The sequence below is a fragment of the Pseudophryne corroboree genome, chromosome 1 (assembly GCF_028390025.1).
Source record: "Pseudophryne corroboree isolate aPseCor3 chromosome 1, aPseCor3.hap2, whole genome shotgun sequence".
NCBI classification, from domain to species: domain Eukaryota; kingdom Metazoa; phylum Chordata; class Amphibia; order Anura; family Myobatrachidae; genus Pseudophryne; species Pseudophryne corroboree.
Window position 1 is genome coordinate 147,523,125 of NC_086444.1, and position 23,711 is coordinate 147,546,835.

General features: G+C 43.5%; 1 protein-coding gene across 1 annotated transcript in view; it reads right to left on the reverse strand.

Annotated features, from left to right (window-relative positions):
• The window catches only part of THBS4 (thrombospondin 4), a 121,399-nt gene that overhangs the window by 50,660 nt on the left and 47,028 nt on the right, over positions 1-23,711 (reverse strand). Inside the window, exons 4-8 of the mRNA XM_063963469.1 lie at positions 22,741-22,843; positions 17,507-17,589; positions 12,652-12,703; positions 9,028-9,218; positions 7,215-7,352 (exon numbers count right to left, since the gene is read on the reverse strand). Of these exons, the coding sequence (XP_063819539.1) occupies positions 7,215-7,352; positions 9,028-9,218; positions 12,652-12,703; positions 17,507-17,589; positions 22,741-22,843 (567 nt within the window). The remainder of the gene's footprint in view (positions 1-7,214; positions 7,353-9,027; positions 9,219-12,651; positions 12,704-17,506; positions 17,590-22,740; positions 22,844-23,711) is intronic.

Sequence of the window (23,711 nt, forward strand, 5' to 3'; positions counted from 1 at the left end):
ACCTGACCACACTGACCACCAGTATAGTTAGTAGTATACTTATATTGTGATTGCCTGAAAAAGTTAAACACTCGTCGTGTGACTTCACTTGTGTGTTGTTGTTTTTTTATTCTATAAAAATAAAACTCATTCTGCTGACAGACAGTGTCCAGCAGGTCCGTCATTATATAATATATAATATATACCTGTCCGGCTGCAGTAGTGATATATATATATTTTTTATATCATTTATCATCCAGTCGCAGCAGACACAGTACGGTAGTTCACGGCTGTGGCTACCTCTGTGTCTGCACTCGGCAGGCAGTCCGTCCATAATTGTATACCACCTAACCGTGGTTTTTTTTTCTTCTTTATACATACATACTACTACGACATCTCTTTATCAACCAGTCTATATTAGCAGCAGACACAGTACAGTACGGTAGTTCACGGCTGTGGCTACCTCTGTGTCTGCACTCGGCAGGCAGTCCGTCCATAATTGTATACCACCTAACCGTGGTTTTTTTTTCTTTCTTCTTTATACATACATAGTTACATAGACATCTCTTTATCAACCAGTCTATATTAGCAGCAGACACAGTACAGTACGGTAGTTCACGGCTGTGGCTACCTCTGTGTCTGCACTCGGCAGGCAGTCCGTCCATAATTGTATACCACCTAACCGTGGTTTTTTTTTCTTTCTTCTTTATACATACATAGTTACATAGACATCTCTTTATCAACCAGTCTATATTAGCAGCAGACACAGTACAGTACGGTAGTTCACGGCTGTGGCTACCTCTGTGTCTGCACTCGGCAGGCAGTCCGTCCATAATTGTATACCACCTAACCGTGGTTTTTTTTTCTTTCTTCTTTATACATACATAGTTACATAGACATCTCTTTATCAACCAGTCTATATTAGCAGCAGACACAGTACAGTACGGTAGTTCACGGCTGTGGCTACCTCTGTGTCTGCACTCGGCAGGCAGTCCGTCCATAATTGTATACCACCTAACCGTGGTTTTTTTTTCTTTCTTCTTTATACATACATAGTTACATAGACATCTATTTATCAACCAGTCTATATTAGCAGCAGACACAGTACAGTACGGTAGTTCACGGCTGTGGCTACCTCTGTGTCTGCACTCGGCAGGCAGTCAGTCCATAATTGTATACCACCTAACCGTGGTTTTTTTTTCTTTCTTCTTTATACATACATAGTTACATAGACATCTCTTTATCAACCAGTCTATATTAGCAGCAGACACAGTACAGTACGGTAGTTCACGGCTGTGGCTACCTCTGTGTCTGCACTCGGCAGGCAGTCCGTCCATAATTGTATACCACCTAACCGTGGTTTTTTTTTCTTTCTTCTTTATACATACATACTACTACGACATCTCTTTATCAACCAGTCTATATTATTAGCAGCAGACACAGTACAGTACGGTAGTTCACGGCTGTGGCTACCTCTGTGTCTGCACTCGGCAGGCAGTCCGTCCATAATTGTATACCACCTAACCGTGGTTTTTTTTTCTTCTTTATACATACATACTACTACGACATCTCTTTATCAACCAGTCTATATTAGCAGCAGACACAGTACAGTACGGTAGTTCACGGCTGTGGCTACCTCTGTGTCTGCACTCGGCAGGCAGTCAGTCCATAATTGTATACCACCTAACCGTGGTTTTTTTTTCTTTCTTCTTTATACATACATAGTTACATAGACATCTCTTTATCAACCAGTCTATATTAGCAGCAGACACAGTACAGTACGGTAGTTCACGGCTGTGGCTACCTCTGTGTCTGCACTCGGCAGGCAGTCCGTCCATAATTGTATACCACCTAACCGTGGTTTTTTTTTCTTTCTTCTTTATACATACATACTACTACGACATCTCTTTATCAACCAGTCTATATTATTAGCAGCAGACACAGTACAGTACGGTAGTTCACGGCTGTGGCTACCTCTGTGTCTGCACTCGGCAGGCAGTCCGTCCATAATTGTATACCACCTAACCGTGGTTTTTTTTTCTTTCTTCTTTATACATACATAGTTACATAGACATCTCTTTATCAACCAGTCTATATTAGCAGCAGACACAGTACAGTACGGTAGTTCACGGCTGTGGCTACCTCTGTGTCTGCACTCGGCAGGCAGTCCGTCCATAATTGTATACCACCTAACCGTGGTTTTTTTTTCTTTCTTCTTTATACATACATACTACTACGACATCTCTTTATCAACCAGTCTATATTATTAGCAGCAGACACAGTACAGTACGGTAGTTCACGGCTGTGGCTACCTCTGTGTCTGCACTCGGCAGGCAGTCCGTCCATAATTGTATACCACCTAACCGTGGTTTTTTTTTCTTTCTTCTTTATACATACATAGTTACATAGACATCTCTTTATCAACCAGTCTATATTAGCAGCAGACACAGTACAGTACGGTAGTTCACGGCTGTGGCTACCTCTGTGTCTGCACTCGGCAGGCAGTCCATAATTGTATACTAGTATCCATCTCCATTGTTTACCTGAGGTGCCTTTTAGTTGTGCCTATTAAAATATGGAGAACAAAAATGTTGAGGTTCCAAAATTAGGGAAAGATCAAGATCCACTTCCACCTCGTGCTGAAGCTGCTGCCACTAGTCATGGCCGAGACGATGAAATGCCAGCAACGTCGTCTGCCAAGGCCGATGCCCAATGTCATAGTACAGAGCATGTCAAATCCAAAACACCAAATATCAGTAAAAAAAGGACTCCAAAACCTAAAATAAAATTGTCGGAGGAGAAGCGTAAACTTGCCAATATGCCATTTACCACACGGAGTGGCAAGGAACGGCTGAGGCCCTGGCCTATGTTCATGGCTAGTGGTTCAGCTTCACATGAGGATGGAAGCACTCAGCCTCTCGCTAGAAAACTGAAAAGACTCAAGCTGGCAAAAGCACCGCAAAGAACTGTGCGTTCTTCGAAATCCCAAATCCACAAGGAGAGTCCAATTGTGTCGGTTGCGATGCCTGACCTTCCCAACACTGGACGTGAAGAGCATGCGCCTTCCACCATTTGCACGCCCCCTGCAAGTGCTGGAAGGAGCACCCGCAGTCCAGTTCCTGATAGTCAGATTGAAGATGAAGATGTTGAAGTACACCAGGATGAGGAGGATATGGGTGTTGCTGGCGCTGGGGAGGAAATTGACCAGGAGGATTCTGATGGTGAGGTGGTTTGTTTAAGTCAGGCACCCGGGGAGACACCTGTTGTCCGTGGGAGGAATATGGCCGTTGACATGCCTGGTGAAAATACCAAAAAAATCAGCTCTTCAGTGTGGAGGTATTTCAACAGAAAAGCGGACAACAGGTGTCAAGCCGTGTGTTGCCTTTGTCAAGCTGTAATAAGTAGGGGTAAGGACGTTAACCACCTCGGAACATCCTCCCTTATACGTCACCTGCAGCGCATTCATAATAAGTCAGTGACAAGTTCAAAAACTTTGGGCGACAGCGGAAGCAGTCCACTGACCAGTAAATCCCTTCCTCTTGTAACCAAGCTCACGCAAACCACCCCACCAACTCCCTCAGTGTCAATTTCCTCCTTCCCCAGGAATGCCAATAGTCCTGCAGGCCATGTCACTGGCAATTCTGACGAGTCCTCTCCTGCCTGGGATTCCTCCGATGCATCCTTGCGTGTAACGCCTACTGCTGCTGGCGCTGCTGTTGTTGCTGCTGGGAGTCGATGGTCATCCCAGAGGGGAAGTCGTAAGCCCACTTGTACTACTTCCAGTAAGCAATTGACTGTCTAACAGTCCTTTGCGAGGAAGATGAAATATCACAGCAGTCATCCTGCTGCAAAGCGGATAACTGAGGCCTTGACAACTATGTTGGTGTTAGACGTGCGTCCGGTATCCGCCGTTAGTTCACAGGGAACTAGACAATTTATTGAGGCAGTGTGCCCCCGTTACCAAATACCATCTAGGTTCCACTTCTCTAGGCAGGCGATACCGAGAATGTACACGGACGTCAGAAAAAGACTCACCAGTGTCCTAAAAAATGCAGTTGTACCCAATGTCCACTTAACCACGGACATGTGGACAAGTGGAGCAGGGCAGGGTCAGGACTATATGACTGTGACAGCCCACTGGGTAGATGTATGGACTCCCGCCGTAAGAACAGCAGCGGCGGCACCAGTAGCAGCATCTCGCAAATGCCAACTCTTTCCTAGGCAGGCTACGCTTTGTATCACCGCTTTCCAGAATACGCACACAGCTGAAAACCTCTTACGGCAACTGAGGAAGATCATCGCGGAATGGCTTACCCCAATTGGACTCTCCTGTGGATTTGTGGCATCGGACAACGCCAGCAATATTGTGTGTGCATTAAATATGGGCAAATTCCAGCACGTCCCATGTTTTGCACATACCTTGAATTTGGTGGTGCAGAATTTTTTAAAAAACGACAGGGGCGTGCAAGAGATGCTGTCGGTGGCCAGAAGAATTGCGGGACACTTTCGGCGTACAGGCACCACGTACAGAAGACTGGAGCACCACCAAAAACTACTGAACCTGCCCTGCCATCATCTGAAGCAAGAAGTGGTAACGAGGTGGAATTCAACCCTCTATATGCTTCAGAGGTTGGAGGAGCAGCAAAAGGCCATTCAAGCCTATACAATTGAGCACGATATAGTAGGTGGAATGCACCTGTCTCAAGCGCAGTGGAGAATGATTTCAACGTTGTGCAAGGTTCTGATGCCCTTTGAACTTGCCACACGTGAAGTCAGTTCAGACACTGCCAGCCTGAGTCAGGTCATTCCCCTCATCAGGCTTTTGCAGAAGAAGCTGGAGACATTGAAGGAGGAGCTAACACGGAGCGATTCCGCTAGGCATGTGGGACTTGTGGATGGAGCCCTTAATTCGCTTAACAAGGATTCACGGGTGGTCAATCTGTTGAAATCAGAGCACTACATTTTGGCCACCGTGCTCGATCCTAGATTTAAAGCCTACCTTGGATCTCTCTTTCCGGCAGACACAAGTCTGCTGGGGTTGAAAGACCTGCTGGTGACAAAATTGTCAAGTCAAGCGGAACGCGACCTGTCAACATCTCCTCCTTCACATTCTCCCGCAACTGGGGGTGCGAGGAAAAGGCTCAGAATTCCGAGCCCACCCGCTGGCGGTGATGCAGGGCAGTCTGGAGCGACTGCTGATGCTGACATCTGGTCCGGACTGAAGGACCTGACAACGATTACGGACATGTCGTCTACTGTCACTGCATATGATTCTCTCAACATTGATAGAATGGTGGAGGATTATATGAGTGACCGCATCCAAGTAGGCACGTCACACAGTCCGTACTTATACTGGCAGGAAAAAGAGGCAATTTGGAGGCCCTTGCACAAACTGGCTTTATTCTACCTAAGTTGCCCTCCCACAAGTGTGTACTCCGAAAGAGTGTTTAGTGCCGCCGCTCACCTTGTCAGCAATCGGCGTACGAGGTTACATCCAGAAAATGTGGAGAAGATGATGTTCATTAAAATGAATTATAATCAATTCCTCCGCGGAGACATTGACCAGCAGCAATTGCCTCCACAAAGTACACAGGGAGCTGAGATGGTGGATTCCAGTGGGGACGAATTGATAATCTGTGAGGAGGGGGATGTACACGGTGATATATCGGAGGGTGATGATGAGGTGGACATCTTGCCTCTGTAGAGCCAGTTTGTGCAAGGAGAGATTAATTGCTTCTTTTTTGGGGGGGGTCCAAACCAACCCGTCATATCAGTCACAGTCGTGTGGCAGACCCTGTCACTGAAATGATGGGTTGGTTAAAGTGTGCATGTCCTGTTTTGTTTATACAACATAAGGGTGGGTGGGAGGGCCCAAGGACAATTCCATCTTGCACCTCTTTTTTCTTTTCTTTTTCTTTGCATCATGTGCTGATTGGGGAGGGTTTTTTGGAAGGGACATCCTGCGTGACACTGCAGTGCCACTCCTAAATGGGCCCGGTGTTTGTGTCGGCCACTAGGGTCGCTAATCTTACTCACACAGTCAGCTACCTCATTGCGCCTCTTTTTTTCTTTGCGTCATGTGCTGTTTGGGGAGGGTTTTTTGGAAGGGACATCCTGCGTGACACTGCAGTGCCACTCCTAGATGGGCCCGGTGTTTGTGTCGGCCACTAGGGTCGCTAATCTTACTCACACAGCTACCTCATTGCGCCTCTTTTTTTCTTTGCGTCATGTGCTGTTTGGGGAGGGTTTTTTGGAAGGGCCATCCTGCGTGACACTGCAGTGCCACTCCTAGATGGGCCCGGTGTTTGTGTCGGCCACTAGGGTCGCTAATCTTACTCACACAGCTACCTCATTGCGCCTCTTTTTTTCTTTGCGTCATGTGCTGTTTGGGGAGGGTTTTTTGGAAGGGACATCCTGCGTGACACTGCAGTGCCACTCCTAGATGGGCCCGGTGTTTGTGTCGGCCACTAGGGTCGCTTATCTTACTCACACAGCGACCTCGGTGCAAATTTTAGGACTAAAAATAATATTGTGAGGTGTGAGGTATTCAGAATAGACTGAAAATGAGTGTAAATTATGGTTTTTGAGGTTAATAATACTTTGGGATCAAAATGACCCCCAAATTCTATGATTTAAGCTGTTTTTTAGTGTTTTTTGAAAAAAACACCCGAATCCAAAACACACCCGAATCCGACAAAAAAAATTCGGTGAGGTTTTGCCAAAACGCGTTCGAACCCAAAACACGGCCGCGGAACCGAACCCAAAACCAAAACACAAAACCCGAAAAATTTCAGGCGCTCATCTCTAGTTTCATCCCCGTGCGATGGGACAGGGTCTGACATGCGGGACGGACTAGCCCTGTGCTGAGCGTCCCCCCTGCATGTCAGAGAAACTGATTGGAGATGTGCTAAATGTAGCACATCTACAATTAGGTCTGAATCGCCCCCATAGATGTATATTGCAAAACATTGGTATGCGCACGTTTACTATAAAATATTAACATAGGAAAAGTAAAAAATAGAAAAGTTCAGAATATCTTTCTGTTTAAAATTTTTGACTGGGAAAATAAATTTAATTTCAACACTTGATTATACTCAAACGATCTGGAAAAAAATGTATATGATCACACTTACAGTAATTAGGAAAATGAACTGAGTAATTTGGATCAGCCAATTTGTTCTGTACTCTAATTTTAATACAATAAATTTATCATAGTGAATTGAATGACGTGTCACCTGTTTATTTTGCTTGGCGTAGGTAGTGCCAACTCCTTGTACAATAGGTCCTGTGTATCCAGGGGGGCAGGACTCACATCTGAAACCTGGAAAGGTGTTTATGCATCGAACGCCTGGGAAACAAGGGTTCAGTCGACACTGAAAAAGTAAATAAAAGAAACAAAAACACAGACAGGACTGATGCAATTGGTTTTAAAATATTTTTTTTTTTTTTTTTTTAAGAAAAAGTGGTCCAGTCCCAAGGTATCTGTCCAGCACAGCAAAACTGCTGCACCATTTGGAAACCCCTGTTGGTGGACAGTAGGTTCAGTGGAAAACACTGTCCTTTTGATTATGAATCCGCCGCAAATCTTGGATGAATTCCATCTGTTTCCAAACCCTGGAACACTTGCCTCTTAGTAAATTTAGCCCTTAATATCTAAAGGGAATGAAGAGTCCCAATTATTGACTGATATGTAAGGTTAACTCGTGTTAGGTTAGCCCTTGTTAGCCGGGATTCCGGCTGTCAGCATTGTCAGCGGTTGGGATTCCGGTGTCGGTATCTTAACCGCCGGAATCCTGACTGCCGGCAATGTAACTGTGTCCCGTTAACTCACTTAAGGGAATTGAGAAGCAGGTTACAAATAGGAGTAAGGAATTATGGGGGAGCCAGTGGAGAAGTTGCCCATGGCAACCAATCAGCTGCTCTGTATACTTTTATATGCAAATTATAAATGTTACGTCAATGCTGATTGGTTGCCATGGGCAACTTCTCCACTGGCTCACTTCTCCATTTTTATCACTGCTGATGTGATAGAATGCTCTTTTATTTTATGTGTAACGTGGATTTGATTGACGCTAACATTTTTGTCCTCAGGCCAGTCTAGTGCAATAAATCTGGGGTGTTTTACTCATTGGTTTATGATTATTACTGGGGAATATACAAGGTGGGCTACAAGTATATAATAATAATAATAATAATAATAAAGCATATACTAAATAAATAAAAAGATCACAAAGTTGTCTGTCAATTATGACACAGATTGCACAGATTGTTCAGAAGATGTTCTAAAACATATGTACTGTAACAGACAAATGTTCTTTTACAATTGTAATATAGATAGTCGTGTACTATATTTTGTATTTATGGACACAAAAGTACTTTCAGTGGAACAAAAGACTTATCTATGAAATTTAGAAGAAGTAGGTCTTGATTTTAATACATTGGGTGTTTGATGTTAAAGGACATTTACCTGACTGTATTCACACTATGTACTAAAAATGTTGAATCACTGAAGTCTAAAGGGCCCCATACACTACTGCGACATGTCCGTCTGACATGTCGCAGACGATCACCACGGCAGCCTCCCGGGGGGCAGGATCGCCCAAGATACATCGTATGCTGTCCTTTTGCATACGATGTATCTTGACCAATCCCAGCCATGCCTGCGGGGTCCGACATATCACGAGTGCAGCACGTTCAATCTGGAGGATCCGATGCTCACGGGAATGCGCATCAGAACGGATCGGAAACACCTCCAAAGTGCCCGATTTCACCCGATATATCAGGCCGAATGCCCGAAATCGGATGAAATCGGGCATTATCGTTCTACTGTATGGGGCCCTTTACATGATCATCCTACAGAAGACATATCTCATGAACCCTCAATATACATTTCTGGGGAAAGAATCTGCCCAAACCTTTTTCTTTTGCCCTTGCTGCTAGTATACATCAAGGAATCAGCATCTTGATTCTCAACATAATCCTGTTTATGCATACTTTTGATTTTGTGGGCAAATGCCGTCATAAATGATCATGTAACTGATCTGATACCTCATCTATGTCAGTACACGTCACGCCATTGCCAGTATAACCCTCAGGACAGGGCCCGCACTGAACCCCGTTTCCGTACACTGTGCATTTCACTCCTCGAAAGCATGAAGTTGCGTCACATCGAGGCCTTGGAGTTGCAGTAGTTTCTGGTTTTGGAGCTGGTGTTGGATATGGAGAGTCTGGAATTAAACCTTTATTGGACAAAACAGATATATTAGTTAATGAAACATTTTAATATTTACATTGTTATCATTGTTTAATAGGCACATGTGTTATCTGTTTTATTTATATATTTGTTAGATTGCAGTCTCATTCATTCTTCTATTTCAAATATTTCATGTAAGTTCCACATCCGTTCAGCATTAGGCTGGGTAAACTCTTTTTCTGCTCAGTTTTCCTTTACAACGTATGTTATTTTACAGTTCTGCTCTATGAAAGCCAAAGAGGGTAGTGTTCTTTATAAAGGGTATGAGTCTCATCAGACATTAGAGGTTGTACCACTGGATCCAGCTGAATAGGAATCCGAAGCATGTCCCTTTATGCAGCCGTCAACCAAATGGCAACAGCAGAGGCCCCAGGTCCAGTTGACCAAACTTACTTTGCTGCCACTGATAAACCATTATCACTATGCTCAGAGATCTAGTTTCTGGAATAACTACAGGTGAGTGGAATTGGACTCCTACTTGACATTGTCTCTTTAAACCTCAGAAATTCACTGCCATTTGAAAGATAGGTTGCAAACAACTGTCTCTCTGCAGCAATATCTGTAATCATGGAAACAAACTGTGGACTGCAATGCCTTAACTGACCAAATCAATGATTTCATGAGTTTTGAATTCAACTAAATGTTTGCAGTTATTGTTCTTGCTTATTTCTTGGCTCATGTGTACGGCTCTTATGCTGCCCATACACTTAAAGATTTATTTTCAGATCTTGCTGGTTGGAATGAAAACCTGGTAATGGATGAGAGCAAATGGCAATTGAACATTTGCTCCTAAATTACGTAAAACTGACAAAAATGGTCGTTCAGACAAATTGGTTAAACAAAATGGATTTGAGTGCTCCCACAAAGAGGTTAGCTTCTTTTGTCCCAAGTTTCTCTTCTTGGGACAACTTATTTGTGATTTAATTGTAATTTTTCCTCTGGGGAGCACCGCCAACACTGTTACTTAGAATTAAGGAATTTTTCCTACTTAAATATTCTCTTTACAGTTGGTTGATACTATGCATACTAATTATAAAAATATTTACTAGGGCAGTGCAGGATTACTACTCTTTTCTTTCAAAATGGATTTAACCAATTTGTCTGATTGACCATTTTTGTCTGTTTTCCAGTGTTTGAGAGCAAATGGTCAATTGTCATTTGCTACCATCCATTACCAGGTTTTCATTCCAACCAGCCAGATCTGACAATAAATCTTTAGGTGTATGTCCAGCTTTACTTATACTTTGTTTTTTATTTGGCTTTAGGAAAAAGTCAAATACAGAAAGCCTAGGTACACACTATACAATTATCTGTCTGATAATCTGTCAGATTTAGCTGGTTGGAATGAAAATTTGATAATGGATGAGATCAAATGGCAATCGACCATTTGCTCCCAAAAACTGCAAAATGGACAAAAACAGTCATTCATCCAAGTTGGTTAAACTTGTGTTTAACCAATTTGTATGAATGACAGGTTTTGTTAGTTTTCCAGTGTTTGGGAGCAAATGGTAGATTGTCATTTGCTCTTATCCATTACCAGATTTTCATTCCAACCAGCCAGATCTGGCAGATTATCTGATAAATAATTGTATAGTGTGTACCTAGCTAAAGTTAAGGGCCCCATACACTTATACGACTTGATGGTCCGTCATGTCATATAAGATTTCCTCCAACCTCCCGGCAGCCTCCCTGTTGGCAGGATAGTATTAGCTATATTGTATGCAGTTTTTTTTTGCATACGATGTATCTTTTACTTTCCCATCCATTACTGCGGGATCCGACATATAACGAGTGCAGCACTCGCCATATGTCGGATCTAGGGGGATCCGATGCACACGGGAACGCGCATCGGATCGGATGGGGGGAAAAGCACACCGAAAATGCCCGATTTCATCCAATATATCGGGCCGAATGCCCGAATTGGGCTGAAAAAGGGCATTATCGGTCTAGTGTATGGGGCCCTCTAGTTATCTGGGCAGCGCTGCAATTTTTTGCCTGTTGAAAGTTACATGAAACAGTGCAAGAGTAGCGATAACACTAATTGTTTTATTTTTATATTTTAATTGGATTATGTGAGGGAGATTGACATTATTTTTTACGTTATGCCTCATTCTTTTACTTTTTATTTAACACACATGATTAAATTGAAATATACTGTACTTTTCTAAATCTATTATTATTGTGGCAAGTCCTTTCCGTTTTATTCCGAAATCAAGTATTTTGAAAGCCCCCTTCTAAAAATCCTATCTTTAATAAAAGAGATGAGTGATGTGATTAGTATAAAATATTAAGGATATATATCAATGATTTATCAATGATTGCATTTGCAATGCCATCTGGGCGCAATATTAGTGCCCAGGATCGCAAGGCAGAATGCGATCATATCGGGTGAATGTATCACCCGGCACAGGCAGGGACAGGCAGGGAATGTGGTGGCGGGGGTGCATGCACATTGGCCATTTCCGGTGGAGGGTTCCCAGGGAACACTGCCAGAACTACATCCCCCATCTGTAGCACATACGATACAACGGGCTACCGCTATCTGAAGATTGTGGTAGCTGCGGGGACCAATATCTGGAATGCTTCTGGATAGTGGTAAATCTGGCAGCATTGCATCCCCCATAGAAACCTAAGGGGGATGCGGCTGCAGACACCAATGAGGGATCGCAGCAGGTGATAACTAATATTTGCGGCTAACTCCTGAAAATGGGTGTTTCCGGGGAAATAGCCTCAAAATTGCTTGATAAATGGTCCTCATAGTAACATAAAGCAAAAATAGAATGATTAGTATTCACAGCTATAAAGATGAGGTATAACCAGTGTATAGGATGAGAAATATGATTTGTGTATGAGATAACTAGTACATGAGGAGGGATAAGAATAACATCAATAGGTTAACTTTCAGCAGAGCTAATTTAGTATCCAACTCGCTGCGAGTGGCAGTGGTGGATAATAAAATACTGGAACCATTCAAAGATCAGCTGTCTCAGCGATCCCTGCCCCCACTACTTCTGAAGCAGTGAAACTGGCGAGGCAGTGCTAGTGAACTGGGGTTCTGAAGATGGGGTCCATTCTCGCAAACAAATTAAAAAATATATATATATTTTCAGAGTTTGATGAATAGGGAAATAAGGATGTCCCCATACCAGTGCATGGGGACCACGTTCTGCTTTGGGGATGGCAGGAGATTTCAATGAATCTCCTGTGTTACCTGTCTACTGCATGGGGCTAGTATTTTAGTTTTACAAAAGTAGGCGAAAATTAATATTTTCACATATATTTAAGGATAATGATTAGGCCCCTAAATGAGGCACAGGGATAAGTACTGCACACAGGATGAGATGTAACATTAATAAATGGTATGTGGGGTGTATAGAGGTTATGATCACTGTGAGGAGGAAGAATTACTATGTACTAACCACAGGCCTGGCATTCTGAAACTGTGTTCCTCAAAAACATGGTTTCCTTCACCTACCAAACAGAAAGAACAATTGTAAGTGATTAATATTTTCCCGTGGTATACACAAAAGATTAGAAAAAAAAAACATAAATGCGCCTGAATCATATTTGCATGTTCCCAGCAATTTCTACTACAGTAGCACTGCATTTATTCATACATATATATAGAGGTGAACGCATCTGCTCAGCAGCACAGCCTGTATCCATACACTTGTGGGCGTAGTTGTCATCATCAGTAGTGCACACTTGCTCCAGTCCTATACCTGGTGTAAGTGATTCGTCTGAAGTCTGACAGATGTCTCCATATGCACAACCCATAATTCCCATGACAGACTCTAACTTAGCTTAGCCCATGTGCAAACATCCCATTATCACCCACTTACACCCACTCAGCAGCAAGTGGAGATGATTACGACCAGTTGCCGCTCCAGAGGTAGGGCTGCAGCACAGTCCAAAATTTAAATAAGGAAACCGCACCAACTGCCAGTGAGTCCCGGCCGGCAGGGCTGTCTTAACAGCAGTGTAGGCCCCTGAGCAGAGCAATGCACTGGGGCCCCTACCCATCCTCCAGAGGTGTGTGTGTGTGTGTGTGTGTGTGTGTGTGTGTGTGTGTGTGTCTCCAGATCTCTTAGCTTTCAATGGGATAAAAATCTGAGAGTCTCATCTTGCAGGAGGTACTGGGGATTTGGGGATCATAGTTCAGGAGCCAGAGCAATCCACCGACAAAAATATAAAGCTGCATACCAGGTGTGTGGAGCTGAGACCAGCTGCTGAGCTGATATCTGTGGTTCTGGGTATAGTAGAGAGAAGCCGCAAGTGTCCACCGAAAGTGGAGAATCCCAGCTTTTGGAGTATAACCTCAGAAAACCTCTAAGCAGACAGGACCCAAGATATCTGGCTGGAAAGAGCAATTAACAGGCTCAGATTAGGACCACTGCTTTAAAGTCAGATATCTCCAGTTCACCCAGCCAGGGCCGAGTTTAAAAAATCTGGTATCCCTGGAAAAAGGGGACCCTCAGCTAACTGCCCATTGAGCCCATATGAAAAGACGGCCCTGCCGGCCGGTGATGTTTGCCAGCGCATGGAGTGGAAGTTGGTGTGGCTACCCTATTTGGATTTTGGAATGTGCTGCAGCCTCACCTCTGTAGCCACTACTGCTTATGACTCCGAACCACCTGTAGTGGCTCAACGTTGCATATACTCAGCTACTGAGCATGTGCAGGGCTAAACAGTGTAAGATCCATCCACAAAACGGACCAGAATGCAACTCTGTTAAGCCCCAATGTGTACTGAATGCAATGACATACATTATTACGTAGTCATGCTGGAGCTGGAGACCCATGTAAAACTATGGGGTCTATGTACTAAGCCTTGGATGGAGAGAAAGTATCAGCCAACCAGCTCCTAACTGTCATTTTTCATACACAGCCTGCGACATGGCAGTGAGGAGCTGGTTGGCTGGTATTTTATCTCTCTCCACTTTATCACTTTTCAGGACTTAGTACATCTCACCCACAGCCTGTAACATGGCAGTTAGGAGCTGACTGGTTGGTACTTTATCACTCTCCACTTTATCACTCTCCAAAGCTTAGTACATCTCACCCATAGTGCACATAATGTGCCCCTTGACCTGTGCATCCTACTCCGCTGGGTGCATTTGCTGTTCACATCTGCTCTGCTCCCTGGTACCCCTAGTTGGCTGGCTGAGGTACTTTCCCCATCGTCCAGTCAGTGTGTAGGTCTTAATGTCGGTGTGGTATAGAAGTTATACAGTTAAAAGATAGACATTCATTAGGTCAACCTCATATGGTTGACAGGTCAAACGGTCGACACAAAAATAATTTTATTATTTTGTGTTCTTAAACATTTTTACCCAAATTTGTTGAAGTGCATCCCATCGCGAGCTTGCTTTGCTCACCACAAGGTTACCTAAGGTAATAGTTTGTGACATAGAAAGTAAATGAGCAAAAAGTTGTAAATGCATGAAAAACAAGAAAAAACATATGTCGATCTTTTGACCCTGTCGACCTTTTGACTGTCGACCATATGGAGTCGAGCTAATGACTGTCTATATTTTAACTGTCTATCTATACACTGGAACTCCTCAATGTTATCTTTGTCACTGTTTTTTTCTATTCTTTTGCCTGTGTCTCTCATTACTTTTCTTATTATCTATCCCCCAACTATAGGGACGGACTGGGAACAAAATCTGGCCCTGGCAATGTTTCTGTGTGTCCGTCCAAGGCTTAGTAAATAGAACCCCATATACTGTATGCAGGGACAGACTGGGGCTGCGTCACAGCCCTGTCATTTCAGTGCACCACAAGGGGGGCACGACTAACGGGACATGCCATAAGTCAGGGGGGCCCAACCCTAGGGCACTCCCCATTCAATCTCTGAGCCAGCAATGGCCGGTTGGGGGACGGGCAAACAGAGAGCTGGAAGGCTGCGCTGCGTGTGGCCAGCCCAACTCAACATGCCATCTGCCCTCCTGGCATTTGCCAACTCTCCTGATTAATTTGATAAAGCATGCAACACTTGTATATCTTTGTGCAACTAAGTCTGTATTTGAAGCACAAAGGAACTTGACATAGAAAAAAGCTGCAGCTGCTACATTGTAGCACTTCCTATGCAGAGTCAGAGACTCAGTCGCACACAGATATATAAGTATTGCATACCAAATTAACCAGCACACTTTTCTAAAAAAATAAATGCCCAGCGCTAGCAGAATCTCATGGGAGCTGGCGTGCCAAGAGGGACTGTATGGCATGACTACAGCAAAGATGTATGAGGACACATCTATATACAGTATGCAGCACACAGTAGATGGTCTTGACAAGGTATGTAACGTAAACATTTCATTTCATGGTTATCAATATTAATTCCAGATATTTAACATGATATCATTTGGAAAGTGACCATGCCACTGAATGTCTGTTTCTTATCTTACATTTTATTCAGTACCTAATAAAAGTATAGGTAGTGATACAGGTTGAGTATCCCTTATCCAAAATGCTTGGGACCAGAGGTATTTTGGATATCGGATTTTTCCGTAGTTTGGAATAATTGCATACCATAATGAGATATCATGGCGATGGGACCTAAGTCTAAGCACAGAATGCATTTATGTTTCATATACACCTTATACACACAAACTGAAGGTCATTTTAGACAATATTTTTTATAATTTTGTACATTAAACAAAGTGTGTATACATTCACACAATTCATTTATGTTTCACATACACCTTATACACACAGCCTGAAGGTCATTTAATACAATATTTGTAATAACTTTGTGTATTAAACAAAGTTTGTGTACATTGAGTCATCAAAAAACAAAGGTTTCACTATCTCCCTCTCACTCAAAAAAGTCCGTATTTCGGAATATTCCGTATTTCGGAATATTCGGATATGGGATACTCAACCTGTATATGAAAAGCAATATTTATTAAGTTACCTTTGTATGAAGGAAAATTATGCCCCTTGGGTATTATGAAGATTGTGCTAGTAGGAGTGTTCACGGGACCGGAATGTTAAAGAGCATCTCTCATGTATCCCAAGGGGACAGACTAGTTAATTGGTTCCGTGGGTTCTGACACATTCTTCTGCTTGACTATAAGCTGGCTATCCCTTCGACTATTGATTGGTTGGTGATAGAGAGTGAACCCATCTGTTGTATGTGTCCCAGCCCCATAAATGGTGTTTGATTGCTGTTAATACTGTTGATACGGGTGTAGTACAGCTTGTGTTTGCGTTCCGAGTATGATGCTTTGGAACACAGAGAGAGGAGGCATATGGAGAGTCTGAAGTGTAGTCAGGGCAGGATGCTGCATGTGATGAGTGTGAGGCTATCAGAAGATTCATGAGTGTACTGCCTAGTACTCCAAGTGCAGCCAATAGTAGAGTGACTAGAAGCCAATACTTGGATGGGAGAAGGTGCACTGGTGAGACTGTAGCTGTGCCCAAGCTCCCAATAATGTCATCATTGATAACTGTACACCAATATGTCTGTTGCATGTGGATCATAATGACTAATCCTGCCTGTGGAGGGACACCTGCCTCAGGGTTACATTAGGGTTACACTGCTGCAGGCTGTTGCCTGGCGTGTCCACCACAAAACCATTGCTGTCAGAAAAGAATTGAAGAACCTGGGTGACTCTTCCACCACTCATTGCAAGGATAGCTGTCCAGCTTTCAGAAAGGAAGAAAAGGATACCCTATTTATGTTACCTATTTAGATGATAGATACCCTATTTATGTTACCTATTTAGATGATAGATACCCTATTTATGTTACCTAGTTAGATGATAGATACCCTATTTATGTTACCTATTTAGATGATAGATACCCTATTTAGGCCAAACAAACACAGTTTATGGAATTTACATTATATCTCACTAACCTTGGGAATTATTATATAATACTAGTCATTTCTTAGCTAATAGTAGGCAGAATCTACAGTACAAATGCTATGCTAAGAGTAATGGGCCCTACACATATAAAGATCCGCCACCGAGCTGCCCGACGGCGGATACGGCCGACGGGCGACCCGGCGGCGGGGGGCAGTGACGTGGGGAGTGAAGTTTCTTCGCTCCCCCCGTCACCCGGAGATCATCCATATTGGCCTGCATGCACAGCCGACGGGGCACCAGCGATGAACGAGCTCGGGGCCGCGCATCGTTCATCACCGGTGCCTCCACACTGAAAGATATGAACGTTATCTTGTTCAATAATGAACGAGATCATTCATATCTTTGAGGAATATCGGCCAGTGTGTAGGGCCTATAAGACTGGTGTTGTGTGTTCAAGTTACCTGTTGTCGCATAACATCTCTGACGTCTCCAAGCAGCTGGTTCAGCTGTGAGATTTGACCTAAGAGCTGTCTGCTGACATCACCTGCATATAAATACATTATTAGCAATATAAATTAATGGTAATGAACCATTCACTTTACAAACAATACTTGCGCTTCAAAGGGTTATTACATACTGAAATGTTTTATCGTGTTTTCCTTTGCTTAATATGTAAACCAGCATTTGCCTGGCTTATAATTTAGGACCTAATTCAGACCTGATCGCAAAAGCAAAATCTTTCTCTAATGGGCAAAACCATGTGCACTGCAGGGGGGGCAGATGTAACATGTGCAGAGAGAGTTAGATTTTTTTGGGGGGGTTATATTGTTTCTGTGCAGGGTAAATATTGGCTGCTTTATTTTTACACTGCAATTTAGATTTCAGTTTGAACAAACCCCACCCAAATCTAACTCTCTCTGCATATTATATCTGCTCCACCTGCACTGCACATGGTTTTGCCAATAAGAGAAAAAGTTTGCTGATGCGATCAGGTCTGAATTAGGCCCTTAGTCTTTGTCATTATTTTTTTCAGTGAATGGTTGAATATTTTATGAGACCAACCTCAAACATTCCTTCATATAGGGAGTTGCACAATTATGTTATTAAAAACCTGATATTCACTTAAAATAACGATTAATAGGGAGATATTGGGTATATGCAATTGCGGTCGAATTCGCGGCAATTTTCGCCGTTTTTTAATTCGACCAAATTCGCCAGGTGAATTCCGGAAGGTGGCTTCCGGAATTCACCATATTCAATGAAAAACGGATTCGCCAGAGTCGCGGGCGAAAATCGGCCGATTTGGCGGATTTTGCCGCGATTTAAAAAAACGAGAAAAATCGTGAAAAACCCGGAAAAAAAAATGGCGTGGGGTCCCCCCTCCAAAGCATAACCAGCCTCGGGCTCATCGAGCTGGTCCTGGTTCTAAAAATCCGGGGGGAAATTGGCCAGGGATCCCCCGTATTTTTAAAACCAGCACCGGGCTCTGCGCCTGGTGCTGGTGCCAAAAATACGGGGGACAAAAAGAGTAGGGGTCCCCCGTATTTTTAACACCAGCATCGGGCTCCACTAGCTGGACAGATAATGCCACAGCCGGGGGTCACTTTTATACAGCGCGCCCTGCGGCCGTGGCATCAAATATCCAACTAGTCACCCCTGGCCGGGGTACCCTGGGGAAGTGGGGACCCCTTCAATCAAGGGGTCCCCCCCCCCAGCCACCCAAGGGCCAGGGGTGAAGCCCGAGGCTGTCCCCCCCCATCCAATGGGCTGCGGATGGGGGGGCTGATAGCCTTTGTGAAAATAAAAAGATATTGTTTTTTCCAGTAGTACTACAAGTCCCAGCAAGCCTCCCCCGCAAGCTGGTACTTGGAGAACCACAAGTACCAGCATGCGGGAGAAAAACGGGCCCGCTGGTACCTGTAGTACTACTGGGGAAAAAATACCCAAATAAAAACAGGAGACACACACCTTGATAGTAAAACTTTATTTCATACGCCGACACACACATTACTTACCTATGTTGACACGCCGACTGCCACGGTCTCCGACGATCCGAGGTACCTGTAAAAAAATTATACTCACCTTCCAGCGTCCAGAGGTACATCCAGGTCCAGAGAGTAATCCACGTACTTGGCAAAAAAAAAAAACGAACACCGATCCAGCGGACTAATGAAAGGGGTCCAATGTTTTCACATTAGACCCCTTTCCCCGAATGCCGGGACATCACGTGACTCCTGTCACTGATGTCCCTTCAGCCAATCAGGAAGCGCTACTGCCGTGGCGCTCACCTGATTGGCTGAGCGCTGTCTGTACTGTGACAGCGCATCGCAAAGCCGCTCCATTACTTTCAATGGTGGGAACTTTGCGGGTAGCGGTGGGGTCACCCGCCGGTCAATATAATATATGGAGGGAATATATGAATATATATGAATATATGAATATAATGGAGGGAGCTGTGCGATGCGCTGTCACAGTACAGACAGCGCTCAGCCAATCAGGTGAGCGCAACGAAGTTGCGCTTCCTGATTGGCTTAGAGACCTGTCTGTGACAGCTGTCACTGACAGGTCTCATTCGTGGAAAGGTGTCCCATGTGTCAGCATGGGACCCCTTTCAGTCCGGCATGGAGCGGGTGTCCGGTTTGTTTTTTTGCAAAGTACGTGGATTTATCTCTGGACCATGGTTGAGGTGAGTATATTGATCTTTTATTTTCAGGTACCCCTGGATTCTACATGGAGAAGAGGACCGATGTCGGCGTGTGAACATAGGTAAGTATGTGTGTGTCGACGTATGAAATAAAGTTTTACTGTCGACGGTGTGTGTGTCCTGTTTTTATTTGGGTATTTTTTTCCCAGTAGTACTACAGGTACCAGCGGGCCCGTTTTTCTCCCGCATGCTGGTACTTGTGGTTCTCCAAGTACCAGCTTGCGGGGGAGGCTTGCTGGGACTTGTAGTACTACTGGAAAAAACAATATCTTTTAATTTTCACAAAGGCTATCAGCCCCCCCATCCGCAGCCCATTGGATGGGGGGGACAGCCTCGGGCTTCACCCCTGGCCCTTGGGTGGCTGGGGGGGGGGGGACCCCTTGATTGAAGGGGTCCCCACTCCCCCAGGGTACCCCGGCCAGGGGTGACTAGTTGGATATTTAATGCCACGGCCGCAGGGCACGGCATAAAAGTGACCCCCGGCTGTGGCATTATCTGTCCAGCTAGTGGAGCCCGATGCTGGTGTTAAAAATACGGGGGACCCCTACTCTTTTTGTCCCCCGTATTTTTGGCACCAGCACCAGGCGCAGAGCCCGGTGCTGGTTTTAAAAATACGGGGGATCCCCTGTCAATTTTCCCCCCGCATTTTTAGAACCAGGACCAGCTCGAAGAGCCCGAGGCTGGTTATGCTTTGGAGGGGGGACCCCACGCCATTTTTTTTAATGATTTTACCGTTCCAGCATTAAAAAAAAATAAAAAAAATAATAATATTTTAAAAAATATATAAATAATATTTGTGCCTCCAAAAAAAAAAAAAAAAGTACCTAATCCCTTCTAATATAAATAGATCTGCTATTCCCAGAAAAAAAAACACAAAAAAAAACATGTTTAAAATTTTATAATTTGTTTTCACCCTCCAAAGTGTGGCGGATTGAAAATGACGAATTTGCTGTCTAAAAGCCCTGCTGTCGAATTTCCAAACTTGAATTGAATATGCTTTGGTCGAATTGCAGCACTTGTATCATTGCAGAAAAGTCGAATTTGCAAAAATTCGAATTTCAAAAAGTCGAATTTTGAAAGTCAGTTTTTTGGTCGGAAAGCACTGAATTGCATAGGTGATTTTTTTTTTTTGGTCGAAAATGACCCGAAATTCGACAATTTCGGGAATTCGACCGCAATTGCATATACCCCATAAACTCTCCTAATTTTGGGGGATAATTGACATAGAGTAAGATTCCTTCACAATACTATATGAACAATGCAGTGAGAATATATAACATATAGAGAAGTCCAGGAATGCCTTGTGGCCTCTAACTTCAAGCATATGGTTTAGTACTTTATATAGACTCCAAATTAACAGTGCCATGGATTTGTGAGGCGCCAAATGTAGAAAATCTGCAGGAACTACATTCTTCTTTTGTTTCTAAGGATCTCAAATATTTCTAACTCATCTTTGGTCTAGATCCATTATGGGGTCTAGAATAAAGTATTATGGTTCCATAGTGTTTTTTTGAAAAAAATTAAAAAAATTAAGTATTGCTTGAAAGCTATACTGGAGGGACAATAGATGGCGCTGTAGATCTTAAGTTGTCACTGTATACTCTTTATCCTAGGAGAAAGTGTATTCTCTAGGTCTGTCCATTGAATGGTTAGCTATTGATGGTCTCCATAGATGGCACCATCGATACTTTCCATCAATGGTAGGAATCCACTGATGGTTCAAACCGTCAATGAACATCACTAAGCAGCATCATGTGACAGCGGAGATATAGATTAGAACAGTGGTTCTCAAACTCGGTCCTCAGGGCCCCACACGGTTCACGTTTTCATTGTCACACAGCAGCTGCTCTGTGTATCACCAACTGCCATATTTAAAAAATCTACAGGTGACCTTCAAAACATGAACCGTGTGGGGTCCTGAGGACCAAGTTTGAGTATCTGTGGATTAGAACCATGCGACCAACGGATGGCACTAAGCCGTCTGACCAAAAAAAAAAAACTGTGTCGGATCAGATCTCTCCGTAGAGAAACATTGGACTTCTATCATCAACACAAAAGCCAATGACACTCAATAGCAAATCAGTGAGGTATGCTGCTAACCCTAATACTCTATTCTAGAATGTTCTTGTTTATCCTCCATGTTATGAAACTGACATTTAATGGTCACAGATAGCTTGATGCTTGAACAAAGAATCATATTTTGCAACCACACTGATTTCAGGCCTTAGTGGCTGACAAATACTCAGATCTGAGAGAAGATCAATATGAAAATAGGTTACACGTTTCTATAATGGTGCCATGTCCTGTGGCTCACACTTTAAGATTATACCATACTGTAGGCTTGCTTGTGAGTTGCAGGTTATGCAAATCCGTACGCCGGCTGCGAACAGAATGCCACTGGAATGCTAATGCAACTGTACACAGGTATTCTGACACGTACGCATCCATGAGATCTCACTGACCCACTCCTACGTCTGCGAGATCCGCCATTATTACTGTCATCGGCAGCTAGGGGCAGGAGATCCATCAGAATTTGACATCCACTTGCATAGAGCAGGATGCAACTGTAGCTTCACGCCCACATGCAGAGATGCATAGACAGCCTGTGACGCATGTGCACTGCATTGCACAGTATGACCATAATTTAGAGGGACATGTACTAAGCAGTGATAAAGTGGAGAAGTAAGCCAGTGGAGAAGTTGCCCATGGCAACAAATCAGCATTGATGTAACATTTATAATTTGCATACTATAAAAGTATACAGAGCAGCTGATTGGTTGCCATGGGCAACTTCTCCACTGGCTCACTTCTCCACTTTTATCACTGCTTAGTACATGTCCCCCTTGAGAGCAGACTAGGCACTGCATCTTGCAGCTGTGTTAAAGCAAACAACAAATATTCTTATGTCTGCCTTTGTATAGTAATAATTTCCATAATATATATATAGGAAATAGCTTGAGCACTGTAACAATCAGATATAGTGAAACCCACCTGCATATTGTCCAGGTTCGCTCTGCTGCATGAAGCAGTCTTGTATTGACGCTACGTGTGTTAGTGATCCTCCCAGCACCAGCTTCAGTGCATCCATAGAATCCTGCAGCGACAAAGAAGCATGACATTATCATCCCCCAGCCCGAGATTTATTTGTGCTGGATCGCACATGAACGTATTTTAGCACTTCTTTTGGCCTTGCAGCGCTCAATGCTTCTACTTTTTTCTTTATATCCTCCCAGCATACAGTATGTCATATGTTTTTAATTCAACTTTTATCTATAAATGAAGGAAAAAAGGAAAAACTAGACGCTTGACAGACACACAGCATAATAAAAGTTGGTGTTACGATCATCCTTCGGCGGAACTTGACTCCGCCCAAGTTATGAAACGAAACCCGAGAGTCGGGTTCTGCTCTAGGACTGCTCTGCAGAGGAACCTAATTGAGGCAGAGATTCTAACAGCATCAGGCACAGGTAAGACTGTGTTTATACTATGTATACCCCTTATACCCAACAATTTTCCTTTTCAATTCAAGCGCCTACAGTTTCCTGTAAGAGTCTGCTTCTCTATAATGATCAACAAGTCGCAGTGGCAAATGCTCAGGGTTACAGATATAGATCTCAGGTCCAGCTGCTTCTCCCATGGACAGCTTTACGTGGTTTGCTCACAAGTTAGTAGCCCCAAACATCTTTTTGTATTAATCCCTGAAGGAAAAACTGCAAATATTGTTTACAAAGAAATTTTGTGATCAATGTCTACAATATAAAATATACATCACAATATTAGATATGACTACTGTCTTTGTAAAATTAGTTCTACTGAGCAATAACAGACATCCACATGAGTGAAGACACAGGCAAACGCTAGCTTAAAATTATTATTATTATTATTATTATTATTAATATTATTTGGTGTGTGTGTGTGTGTGTGTGTGTGTGTGTGTGTGTGTGTGTGTGTGTGTGTGTGTG